At 39.5% G+C, this 11,941-nt stretch overlaps 1 protein-coding gene across 1 annotated transcript in view; it reads left to right on the forward strand.

Moving 5' to 3' along the window:
• The window catches only part of LOC122061833 (serine/threonine-protein kinase ATG1c-like), a 29,071-nt gene extending 17,953 nt beyond the window's left edge, over positions 1–11,118 (forward strand). Inside the window, 13 exon segments of the mRNA XM_042625325.1 lie at positions 1,250–1,370; positions 1,474–1,532; positions 2,231–2,295; positions 5,111–5,133; positions 5,136–5,203; positions 5,289–5,369; positions 5,626–5,734; positions 6,451–6,523; positions 6,617–6,999; positions 7,120–7,484; positions 8,139–8,433; positions 9,766–9,836; positions 10,671–11,118. Coding sequence (XP_042481259.1) covers positions 1,250–1,370; positions 1,474–1,532; positions 2,231–2,295; positions 5,111–5,133; positions 5,136–5,203; positions 5,289–5,369; positions 5,626–5,734; positions 6,451–6,523; positions 6,617–6,999; positions 7,120–7,484; positions 8,139–8,433; positions 9,766–9,836; positions 10,671–10,910 — 1,953 coding nt within the window. The 3' untranslated portion in view covers positions 10,911–11,118.
• Positions 11,119–11,941: the final 823 nt, after the last annotated feature.

Here is an 11,941-nt window from a genome sequence, read left to right on the forward strand (position 1 = left end):
GAAAGGGTTGAGAGTTTGCGGTTATACCCATATTGCACTCATATCACAACAATATTGGTACCTTAAAAATATGATATGTATTGGCTAGTATTCGAGGATACTTAAAACCATGGCATCACATAGATAAACTAAGTATAGCAGAGATGAGGATGTTGGGATGGATGTGCGGCAAAACTTGGAAGGAGTAAGTAAGGAATGGCTATATTAGAGCTGATTTAGGAGTTCCCCAATACATGATAAGCTTCGAGAAAGTCATTTGCGGTGGTATGGCCGTGCCCAATGGAGGCCATGGGAAGTTGGAATGCACCAGTAAGGAGTGGTCTGATTTAGATTGAAGGATCTAAAGAGCTAGGGGCAGACCTAAAATGACCGTAGTAGAAGTAATGAGGAAAGACATGCATAGTTTAGGTTTTGTCTCAAGTGTGATCTCAAATAGAGTTGTTTGGAGGGCAAGGATATATCATACATGTAGCCAACCCCATTTAGGTGGGTTTCTATTGTTGTGTTATGTTGATGTGTCCTGTTCTTTATATTATATTATTAGGAAGTCCACGCTGCCCCACTCGCGCTTGCCCTCCCATTGGCCATGCCCACTGGCATTTGCTTGCCCCAGGAGGTAGCGTTCCCTTGTCTATATTAGCAGTATTTTGTCTTTGTATGGATCCATGTAGCCGACCCCATTTGGTTGGGATAAGACTTAGTTGTTGCTGTTGTAGGTTCCTACACTATCCTTTGCTCTTTGGAGTCCATCTAGCACATCCCATCCCTTGCGCCAGTTAGTTAGATTTGAGAGATCAGATTTTCTCTCAGGGACTTAGAAAGTTCTTGAGCCTTTTCAGGACACTAGAACCAGCTTGAGTTATTAATCTCCTTAATCAAATACAAAATTTATAGAAAGAAAAGGGAAAATTTTAGAAGAGTGATGTTTTGTCTGTAAAGTCTTTCTTGGGCCTATTTTGAAGAGTGGTACTTTGAGGGAATTGATGAAATTTAGGCTCGTTTTGTTTTGTGGTTTGGAATTAGTGAGATGTAGTTCTTAATCCTCAAGTGTCAGGGTGGAGTAATGAATATCACACCAAATGAAATAATTTTGTTTAAGAAATTTCCATGATGATGGGGATTACTTAAATTTTCTGACTTATCATCGCTTGTAGCAAAAGTTGGCAAAGAAATGGGCACATCTTTAAAACTTTAATATCCTCAAATAGTCTTTTATTTTGTTTCATCTATTGTCTTTCTTGTTAGCTAGGGTCCTGGAAGAATACATCTGGTATTGGAATATTGCAGAGGGGGTGATCTTTCTATATATGTTCAACGTCATGGTGGAAGATTTCCAGAAGCAATTGTGAAGCACTTCATACAGCAGCTAGGTACATATAAATTTGTTTAATGTGGCTGGCATTTTCTTTTATGATCTTATGTTGCAGCTCTTCATTGAGTTCCTGTCCTAATAATAAATGTTGTCTTCTTAAGCTGCTGGTTTACAAGTCCTCCGTGAAAACAATCTTATACACCGGGATCTAAAGCCGCAGGTTTGTTCTAGCAGTTTCTGTGGTCTATTCTTGTTTCTGATAAATTCGCTGCTCTGTTAACTGTGTTGATTTTGTTTCATCTAGTTACTAGGGTATGATCAGTTTGATCCAGCGCTGTTTTCATTTATTTATTTAAAGATAACATTAATGGGTTGAGAACTTGAATGTTGGATTACGTTTCCTTGGATGCTTTGAGTTTCATGATGTATTCTACTAATTGATATTTTAACATCCCAAGCCTGAGAATACAGGTTAACGAAGTTTCTTAAAGCCATTAATATAAAGTATTTTTTTCTAATATTTTAATATAGTTTTGGTGTGTATTTTTTTTTTCTAATATTTTCATATGGTTTTGGTGTGAACTGGCTAGCTTCAATGACATCCTATAATTACAAAAGTGGTCCATCAAGATTATGAATAGTATCAGCACCTATTATAGATTCAATTAAACATTTTGAGTTTCAAGGCCTGGTGGAGTTATGCACTATTATGTTGTACAGTTTTTCACGGTTTAAGAGAAGAAGCAGCTAAATAATGAATCTTTAGTAGTTTTATCCTAGAATATGCAATGCTGCTAGCATTAAATTAGTGGGATAGAGTTCTGCTGAGGAAATGGGTTTATCTTTTGAAATTTAATTTCTTTCCTCCTATGCAGCAGTGACATTATATGTTTTCTGATGTGTATAATTTCTTAACAGAATCTGCTCCTTTCCACAAATGACAACCATTCCGTATTGAAGATTGCAGATTTTGGTTTTGCAAGGTGAGATAAATACTTTTCACATCTAAGATATATCTATCAGTTAAATCAGTTTGTATTGTTTTGTTGATGCTGGGAGAACTAATTAACCATCATATACACCTAGAACAGCCTTTATTTTGGGTTTGTGTGCATGAAGTTTTGACTGAAATAGATTCTTTGTCAGGGCCTAGCGCCATTTATAGGTGCATTATTGAGAGTGCTGGCTGTTACTCTAAGTTATGGGCACAATAAGAACGTAAACTGTTTATCACTTTTTTCCTTTTGTTCCTTTATGCCTTCTTCCCCCTTTTATTTTCTTTCTCGAATTCATCATTTACAAGTGGTTCTCGTAGATCTTGGCTTCCATTTTGAAAACACTGGGCATACCATTATATTATCTGCTTATTTGAAAAGTGTGAAGTCTTCCTGGATGACTTGGAATGACAAGCCTCTCATGATATCTATGTCATCATGTATCAGCCTGGTAAGTTTCAGCTCCAAAAACTGGCAGCATTATATATGAAGCTCCAAAAACTGGTTGAAAGTTCAAATTTATTTGTTAGTTATGGTTCTACCGTTAGAAAATATAAAGGAAAAAGTCCACTACAGTGTGTGCCTACATTTGAGATGGGACCCATATTTGATCTGTGATTAATCCAAAGGATGTGAAAGCCATCCAACAGGGGGTCCTTAAAGACCCACCCTTCATGTGGCCCAAAGTGGTTTCATGATGGGCCTATAAGGTGGAGTTTTCCAATATTAGTAGAGAATAATGAATTGATGTAGTTCTGATCATCAATTTGATCTTTGGCAGCTCTAGGTATATATACAACTGCCAACAATCATGATCTCGAAGAGCAAAGATCTCAACGAAGTCAAAGTATCTTCAATTAGTTACCCACAACTAGTCAATGAATTGACTCCATTGGTTAAAGGAAAACTAATGGATCATTGGTCATTCTGAAACCAATGGATGATTGGCCACACTAGTCTAGCAAATGTAAGATGGGGTTAGCAAGACCCTTTCTTTGAGGGTCACAGAACCTTAATTTAGGTCACTATGGGCACACCAAGTTGATAAGACTCAAAATATGTGATCAGTGGCAATTTCTTAAATTTCTGAAAGTTCAGGACCATTTCTTTGGCAAGAAACAGAATTAGGGAGTAGTAGGACATCTCTGGAATTTCAGAACATACTAGGGATAATACAGAATCAACTTAAGAAAGGAACAGCATTGGGGTAACAATGGGTATATTGTCTCTATATTTGTAAATAACTACAGTGCTTCTTCCTCTAGACTGAAACAGGGACCATGGCTAAACCTAAACCCAAAGGTTGAGCTGTAACTTTCTAAAATAGAATCAGACAGGTCTGAAACTTCAGCACAGAATCGTCCAGTCCTGGTAGATAGAACCATTCCAGAAAATATTATTTTTATGGGGCTGTAGAAGGTGTGACGGGTATGTTGCAGAGAAAAACCAGAAGAAACAAAGCACACCTAAAAACTGAATTTTAAATACATTCTGTAAAAGAAGTAGATAACTAGATATCAGACACTAAGATATCAAGTTTGAAGGCAGACCAGCGGCTAGAGGGAGAGAGATGAGAGAAATTAATAAACTGAAATTGACATCGAAAATAGGGATTCCCCCTTGGGAGGGAGAGTAAGAAATAAGCAGTTCGAGTAATTTTTTCCTTTTTTCTGGGGGAGGGGGGCAAGGGAGTTCACATCCAAGGTGAAGAATGATCATGAGAAGAGGAGGAACAGAAGCTGTCAGCCAGATCTGGTTCTCCCAGTCCATGCAATGCACATAAGCACAGAAGCACACATAACAGAATAAATCCATGCAATGCACATAAGCACAGCAGCACTCATAACAGAATAAATCTTCTATTCATTGTAATTAATGATTACATGCTTGTATATAAATCAACTCAGCGACTAACTCCTACTCGTAATATGAAACATAAACAGATTTTGAAACTACCTGGACTCCTACCTATCATTGGCTGCTCCCATATTAGAAAATTAATTCAATTATAGAAATAACCCCAAATAAAAGAAAATTCACTAGCTACCCCTATCAAACCGAAAGAGAGGTTTGGACCTGGTTCCTTGTTGGTTAGGTCTAACCATGCATAGGCTACTGCATCAAGAAACCATAATTTCTTTTAAGAAAAACACGATTACCTAGATTCCCATTTGGAATCAAGAAATTTTAAGATGGGAGTGGAACTACATACATGGGGTGTGATTTTGTGAGTAAAAACAGATATAGACATGTGGGAGTAATAACTGTGACCAACACATACCCATGAGGGGAGTTTGGGGAGTGAAAAGGATGTTGCCCATAGAATTAGCTGGGTGCATGACATGGACATGTGAATCTGGAGTGCTTTGTGATTAGTGCATACTATTAAATCGAAGGAAAACTCTTATGGCTAAGTTGGGATCTAGAAATAACACTCACAAAATGAATGTTACTTAATTGCAAATGGATTAGTACTTGCCAAGAAGACAAATCTTGGCCTCCCCATGCCCTGTTTAGCTAATAGGTTTGCCAGATATTTGGAAGATCTGTTAAACTGAGCAGAATTCTTTTAAGTTCTCACAACCCTCACCCCCCCCCACCCAAAAAAAAAAAGTGATAAATCATGTTGGTAGAACAGGAGTAAACTTAGTTCTTGGAAATACAGTGTCCTTTGAAGAAGAAAAGTTCTGTTAGAGTTCTGATTGTCAGTTGGCCCTTATCTTATCCTATTTTCTCATGGTTACTATGGAATCCTGTTTCTTACTTGAATTTTATACTTTAATGCCGGAATTTCTTTTGGCAGGTCATTACAACCTAGAGGCCTGGCAGAACATTATGTGGTTCCCCACTCTACATGGCTCCAGAAATAATGCAACTCCAGAAGTATGATGCAAAGGTGCATTCTGGTTTTCCCTTGCTTGAGCTCTCATTCATTTTGTTGCTAAATCTGTTTCCCAATTCATGTTGAACTGGATAAGCAGGCAGATCTCTGGAGTGTTGGGGCTATCTTGTTTCAGCTTGTAACTGGGAAGACCCCATTTACTGGAAATAACCAAATACAGGTCTGAGTATGCTATCCTTATTTCACATTAAAGCATAGTTTTCAAGGTGTCGTCTAGGTGTCCAGATGCCTTGGTTGCCTAGGCAGGCGCCTTGGATGCCTTGCATCTAAGCCCCCTCCAACGCTTTGGGTCGCCTAGACGCACAACTATGCATTAAAGTGGTTGATTATATTTCCATTATGGGAAATTAGTGCTTTTTCATGCCTTTTGACAGTTGACATAATGATCTAATCTTCTCATTTATTGTCCTGAGCAGTTGCTACAGAACATTGTGAAATCAACTGAGTTGCGCTTCCCTTCAGATAATAATGATTTAAGTTCTGACTGCATTGATTTATGTCGGAAGTTGTTGCGTCGCAACCCTGGTAACCTTTCCCCCAGTTCAGAGCTTATATCTGGATAGATGCTTGTAAATTCTATAGCAATATTCTTTTTAGGGTGAGAACTATATTCAAAATGAATTAGGGGCGTGCTTGGTCCAACGGTGAGGTATGAATGTTGTGACCTGGTGGTCAAGCGGTCGAAACAGCCTCTCGACATTCTCGGGGTAAGGCTGCATAGTTCTTGCCCCCCTAGACCTCGCACAAGAGGGAGCCTCGTGCACCAGGTATGCCCTTTTTAACTATAGTCAAAATGAATATCACAAAGAATGAAAGAATCAGCCATTGCCCCTTGGCTCTGCTCATGCTATGATCCTTCTAACAGAAACAGTAATCATTCCTCTGATTCTTTTAGCTTAGATCGAATACACAGGAACTAGAATTTGAGCATTCTCGTCAAAGCACAATGTTCCAGGGAAAGGGATTTGCAGCCCTTGCCTCCCTTGGGCTCTGCTTATGCTCCGGTTCTTATTTTAAGAGCAACTGTAATCATTCCTCTGATTCTGCAGATGAGATCAAATAAAGAAAACAATAGTTAGTTTTTGCTCCACCCCTAGGTGATGACCTTTTAGATTGATGGCATGAATTGTCGTTGATTTTAAGCTTACAGGGAAGAGGTGTTTCATTTTATTCACTGATTCTAGTAACTATGCAGTTTCTCCTTAGTCTGGTTGATTATTTGTTTTTCATTTTTTCTACAGTGGAAAGACTAACATTTGAAGAGTTCTTTAACCATCCATTTCTGTCTCTCTACAGACAAGAAGATTCACTGAGGTAAACATGGTTCTAATTTCAGTTCTTCAGAGTATTCTAATATGCAAATCTCTCTCTCTACATTAAAACGATGAAAATAACTGTGATGTGCAGGAGTACGATTACATCAAGGACAGTTGATTGTTTTCCATTGGCTGAATGCAATTTTGGAAGACACAGAGGAGAAAATTCTCAAGAGGAATGCCTGCCTTTCCCTTTGGAAGATGATCCTAGAGGTCCTGATGTGACTCCTCCTTTACTCACAAAGAAGGCCTCAATGAAGTCGGCCTCTGGATTTTCTGTGGAAACAAAAGTTGACAAAAGAGCAGCAGCTCCTATTGTTTCCAACAACATGGATATTGCTTCTAGATATGGTTTTCCGACGTATAGACTGCAAAATACTGGATTTAGGCTTGACCAGCATAGACATTTAGGTGGGAATCTCAAAGAACCTTTGCTAATCATGGACCAACAACCAGTGACGGCTTCTTCCAAAGGTGCCAAGATCTCTGAATATGCTATTTGATTCTTTGATCTCAATTTTATTTTATCCAGATCCAAAATATCTGCACTATTGTATCTTCTTTTAATATTCTATATCTGCATGAATTCTGCAGTTATAGATTCACTGGAGTTCATTGATCAGGATTATGTCCTTGTGTCTGGACCCTCTGTGGAGGTGTCAGCTTCCTCTATTAGTGCATCCAGGTCACATCATTCACCTTCCAAATCAGAGAGTTCCCAAATGGTATCTGTAAGTAATAATGCCACATCAAGTGCACCGATGCCAATTATTGGTGCAACAGTCCGGAATACCTGTGGTGGTGGAAGCATGGATAGTCACAGCTCTGCACCTTCTGGAGCTTCACAAGGATCCATGGATATAGGTGATGCTTTGGAGCAACCATCATCTCGTTGCTTGACAAGGATTAGGTCATTGCAGCAGTGTGCTTCTGTGGTCACAGAATTAGTAAATGAAAAGGTAAGAAACATCTGCCCACAATGTATAGATGGATGTAATTATATCATCAAAATTTAAACTATGCATTTTCTTGGTGACATGGGCGAAGTATAGCCTGATACCATGGACACTTATAATTTGAGTGTACTGTTATTTTTGTGTAGGCATACAACTTCTGTTTATTTCATTTAAGTTTAGTAAAGATTTATTTATTTTTTCTTTTCAACCTGCTATTCCATTTATCACATATTGAGATTTTCTGTGATGAAGAGATGTAGTGTTCTCATTTGGAAGCTGTGAGGTGGTCTTAGAGATCAATACACATTTTGCATGTGTGGGGGTAGCATCCACCTTCTTATGGGACTTATCTGGGAGGTCTCCTAGGCCAAATCAACCTAGTTTTATGATTACAATGTTGCAATCTACTGTGCTATATTGATTGTGGGTTGTGGTTAATAGCCTAGGAGAGTCTTCATCATATTTCCAGATCATCAGACTGATAGTCGGCCCCTGGGTGATCCCCTCGGTGGATTCATTCAAGCTCCAGTTGCTACATGTGTATAACATACTGCTAACCATCTGTAGACTAGCCTTACAGCATACAGAATTGTGCCACAGATTTATTTTATTACTGATATGGGGTTCATTTGTCATTGTACTCCGTTTTTGTAAAAGATTGGGACGGGTAGGCACTTAGAAGCTTTCTCAATTCAGCTTGTAATCCTAGCAATCTGGAAGCAAGCACTTCATATTTGCCATGCACAAGCTGCATCGACTGAAGGAAGTCCAACTCAGGACATTACTAGAGTCAGAGAAAGCACCAATAAGAAGCATAGTAGTCCTGATGTCCAAGAAAGAATTAATATTGTTGACACTGGAGGACCTGAGGCTTTGTGCTCTCAGATTGAGAAGGAATTTCTCCTTGAGGTTGGGCATGCTGAGGAACTTTCCAGAGATCTTGAACCAAATGGTATGTATCAGTATTTATATCTTAATCGCTGCAATTGGAAGGATCATTATGCAGTTCTTTATATTCTGAAACCTCAAATAAAGTCAGTGGGCCCTTATCCTTACCACTTAGAGTTGTCTTTTTCAAACCTCAAATAAAGTCATTGCCCTCTGTTCCACTATTTTAAGGCCATAACTTGAACATTTGATAACTGAGTGTTCATGTTGCACGTTTGATGGATCTTTCTATGATGATGATAGAGTCATTTGGGAACCTAGGATGCACAATTGTGATTGCTTATTTTTCTTAACTCCTGAAATCTTTTACCCAAAACTCATTATAAATGGATAGTGTAACTACTTATCCAAGACATTGTATATTTCAAAGGCTAGACATGTGTTGGCACAAAAATTCCTCCCTTAACTACAGTCAGCTGACTGTATTAGTTTGTGCGCAGGCGTGCCAGAATCCTTCCTAACCAGATTCAAAATCAAATCTGACTTCGACGAAACGATCTGGGTTCTACTCTTGCCCCGATAGCTCCATGGACTTTTATGAATCAAAACCTCCGAAGGATGAGACAATAAATCGCATTAATCCTCTCAAAAAGGAGTCTTTGAAATACAAAACACTAAAGCCTAATGTATAGGCTCTGTGGATTGAAAATTCTCAAAGAAGTGAACAAACAAGTTCTACTCCGTCTCTAAATCTAAAAACAGGAAAGAAAAATACGAAGTTGACATAAAGAGTTGCATTGTTGGTTTTGTTTGAATGTGTGTTGATCCTTTGTATTGGGCAGCTTTTCTCTTTATATACTTTGGATCCATTAACTATTCTATCGCCCACGTTATTTGCGCACTTGCCATGAAGTGGCTCTTCCAGTGTGCTGTTGCCATCTGTCCCACTAACTTTGCCTTATGCAGGCATATCTTAACGCTTTGGCGAACCGGTATCAACTTTTACGTGGGTGACAAACCGATACGGTCAGCCCACGTTGTCTTCCGAATACTCAAAACTGCCCCTGCCACGTCATTAGGGCGTGTTTTTGAAATTTGGGCGCCAACAACATGATAATTCAAAATAAAGATTGCACTTTATAAAGAAATATTAAACCTTGTATTCAACATATTGGGATTCCAATATCAGTAGTAGCATACTAGCTTTTGGATTTGTTGCTAAAACTATTTGTTTTTTTCTTCACATATCAAGGTCAAAAGGAGAAGAAGTCCACTGGTGGTATCTTTAGCTGTTGATAACATCTAGGAGTGAATCTTCATATTGACTATTGGAAATTGAAACATATCTTATCATGTCAATTTCCTTTGTGTGATTTTTATTTCATCATGATTGCAGGGGCAACAGAGATGCCAGACGCAATGGAAACAATATTCCAATCCGCCCTTGCATTTGGCCGACATGGTGCTGTGAGTATCCAACACACATTCTTTTCATCTTTCCTTTTGTTGAGTACCGATTGTCTTGACAACGAGTGGTAATCAGCTTGCTTGTGTCGGTACCTACCTTCCAATGTGAACAGGGAAGTTTCAGATCTAGTGTTTAGGTCTGTGACCCTGTTATGGTAGATGTGCTGATCTTATGTGCAGTGCACTTTCCAGCCTCAGTCTTGTAGTGACTTGGCAGTGGCAACCACTGAGAGAGGGTGAGGGGTGGGTGGTTCTAAAGCCATTATATTCTTTAAGATTGCCTATGCTAACGTCCAAAACAAATCTTAGTTTCATCCTTTTCTTTTCTTATGGGGGGTGGAGCGGTTCTGAAGGCGCCCTTAGTTGGATGTATCATATTGTTCTTGAGAAATGCTAGCACTACTTTTTTGTAGGTCTATGACATGAATCACTCGACCCATATATACCTGGGCTTTAATTTTGTTGAATATATAAAGTAGAATTATGGTAGGGGTGGGTTGTAGAGTTGGTAACTAACGCTGTTTCAATGTTGGCATTCCTCATTGTCTATAAGGCTGCATTTAAGGGTAGGGTTACTCTAGAGTTCTCTTAGGGTTGCTCGAACTGGGAAGGCAGGGTTATGTGGTTTAACACACTGACTCATGGCAGAAGAGTGTTTTCGGTAGGAAACCTAGTATTATGAGATCAGCGGGTTCAAAACTTCTGTTAGTGTTGCGATTCAGGTAAAGGTTGCATTAGTTTTAAACCTTTTTATTATAGTGTTGAGCTTCTCCCTTTTATTGCAGTAAATTGTTTGCTGTTAAAAGAATGGAAATTTTACATTTGGTTCGACAGGTCGAAGAGCTGATGGGTGGTATGGAGAATGCAGCCTCACTGTATTCAAAATCTGTGCGCTTGCTAAACTTTCTTCTGGTCGAAGCACCCTCACTCATCCTGAATCCACCGTTCTCCCTTGCAAATACAGATCGCTTTCGGCTAGAGACATACATTGATGTCCTGAGTAACAGGCAGGGCCAGTCCAGGTCTCAGAGAATTGCCCTTTTTAAGTGTGAGGATCAACAATGCCCATCTTGAAGAGTTTGTTCATATTTAATAAATTGGCCAAAGATTGGCTTTGTTTATTGTGTAAATCATTTATTTGTACAGCAATTCTTTTCGTCTCTCGGATGATGAAACAACGAATGGGTTTTTATTTGGGATAAAAAGGTTTTTTGTTAATATTGGAATTCTGTATTTTAGAAAACTTACGAGATTGAATGGTGAACTTCCCAGTTTTCATTTCCGTGTGTGCGCGAGCACAAGCAGAAAAGGTTGTCACTCCTAGGGCCACCTCTGGGCCTGCCCTTTTCTTGACTACAGACTTCTCTACCCAGTCGTACTGCCGAGGAGACCAAAGCCAGCTCTACCCTTCGCTGGAGGGGTCCCTATATGAGCATTTAAACAGCACCAAGCCGGGTGGAAGCCTAGAACCTGGCTTTGATGTCAGCAGTCGGTGTATTTGTTTATGAAAGAAGAAAATCATTCTTGAGGGTGTTCCGTGGGGGTGTGTGGCTCCTGCCCGCAGACACGGTGTGCAAAATGGCCGACATGTCTCTCCTGGTCCCGGTTGATGTCCATGTGCAAGCTCTCACTGGCTAGCACGCTGGTGCAGGGGCTATGCTCCCCCTCGTAAACTTTCTTCCATCATTATTTTTACTACCCAAACCCCGACCCGTTGCCCACCCCACATTCTTAGACTTGGAACCCAAGAAATCAAAGTTTTGGGTGAAAAATAGGGTTTTGGGAGGGGTTTCGTTGAAAAATGGCACTGTCGAAGTTTTTGGCCGTATTTGGCCTGACCCATAATCCAATTGATCGGACTGGTTTGGTTTGGTTTGATTTGGTTCCGTTCAGTTCGGTTCAAGGAAATTAATATATATATTATTTAAATAGAGTTTTCTGGCAAAAACTTTGAATTGACCATATGTGTAATACCCTATTTCTTAAACCCGGTCTGATTTCGCGGTTGAACCGATTGCAGGGACCGAGCCAGAGGGAATTAGAGCGGGTTCCTTATGGGCTATGATGGCAAGGGTGACCTTAAACACCGGCTGGCCCGATAAGTC

Source organism: Macadamia integrifolia, chromosome 14 (genome assembly GCF_013358625.1).
Source record: "Macadamia integrifolia cultivar HAES 741 chromosome 14, SCU_Mint_v3, whole genome shotgun sequence".
Lineage (NCBI taxonomy): Eukaryota > Viridiplantae > Streptophyta > Magnoliopsida > Proteales > Proteaceae > Macadamia > Macadamia integrifolia.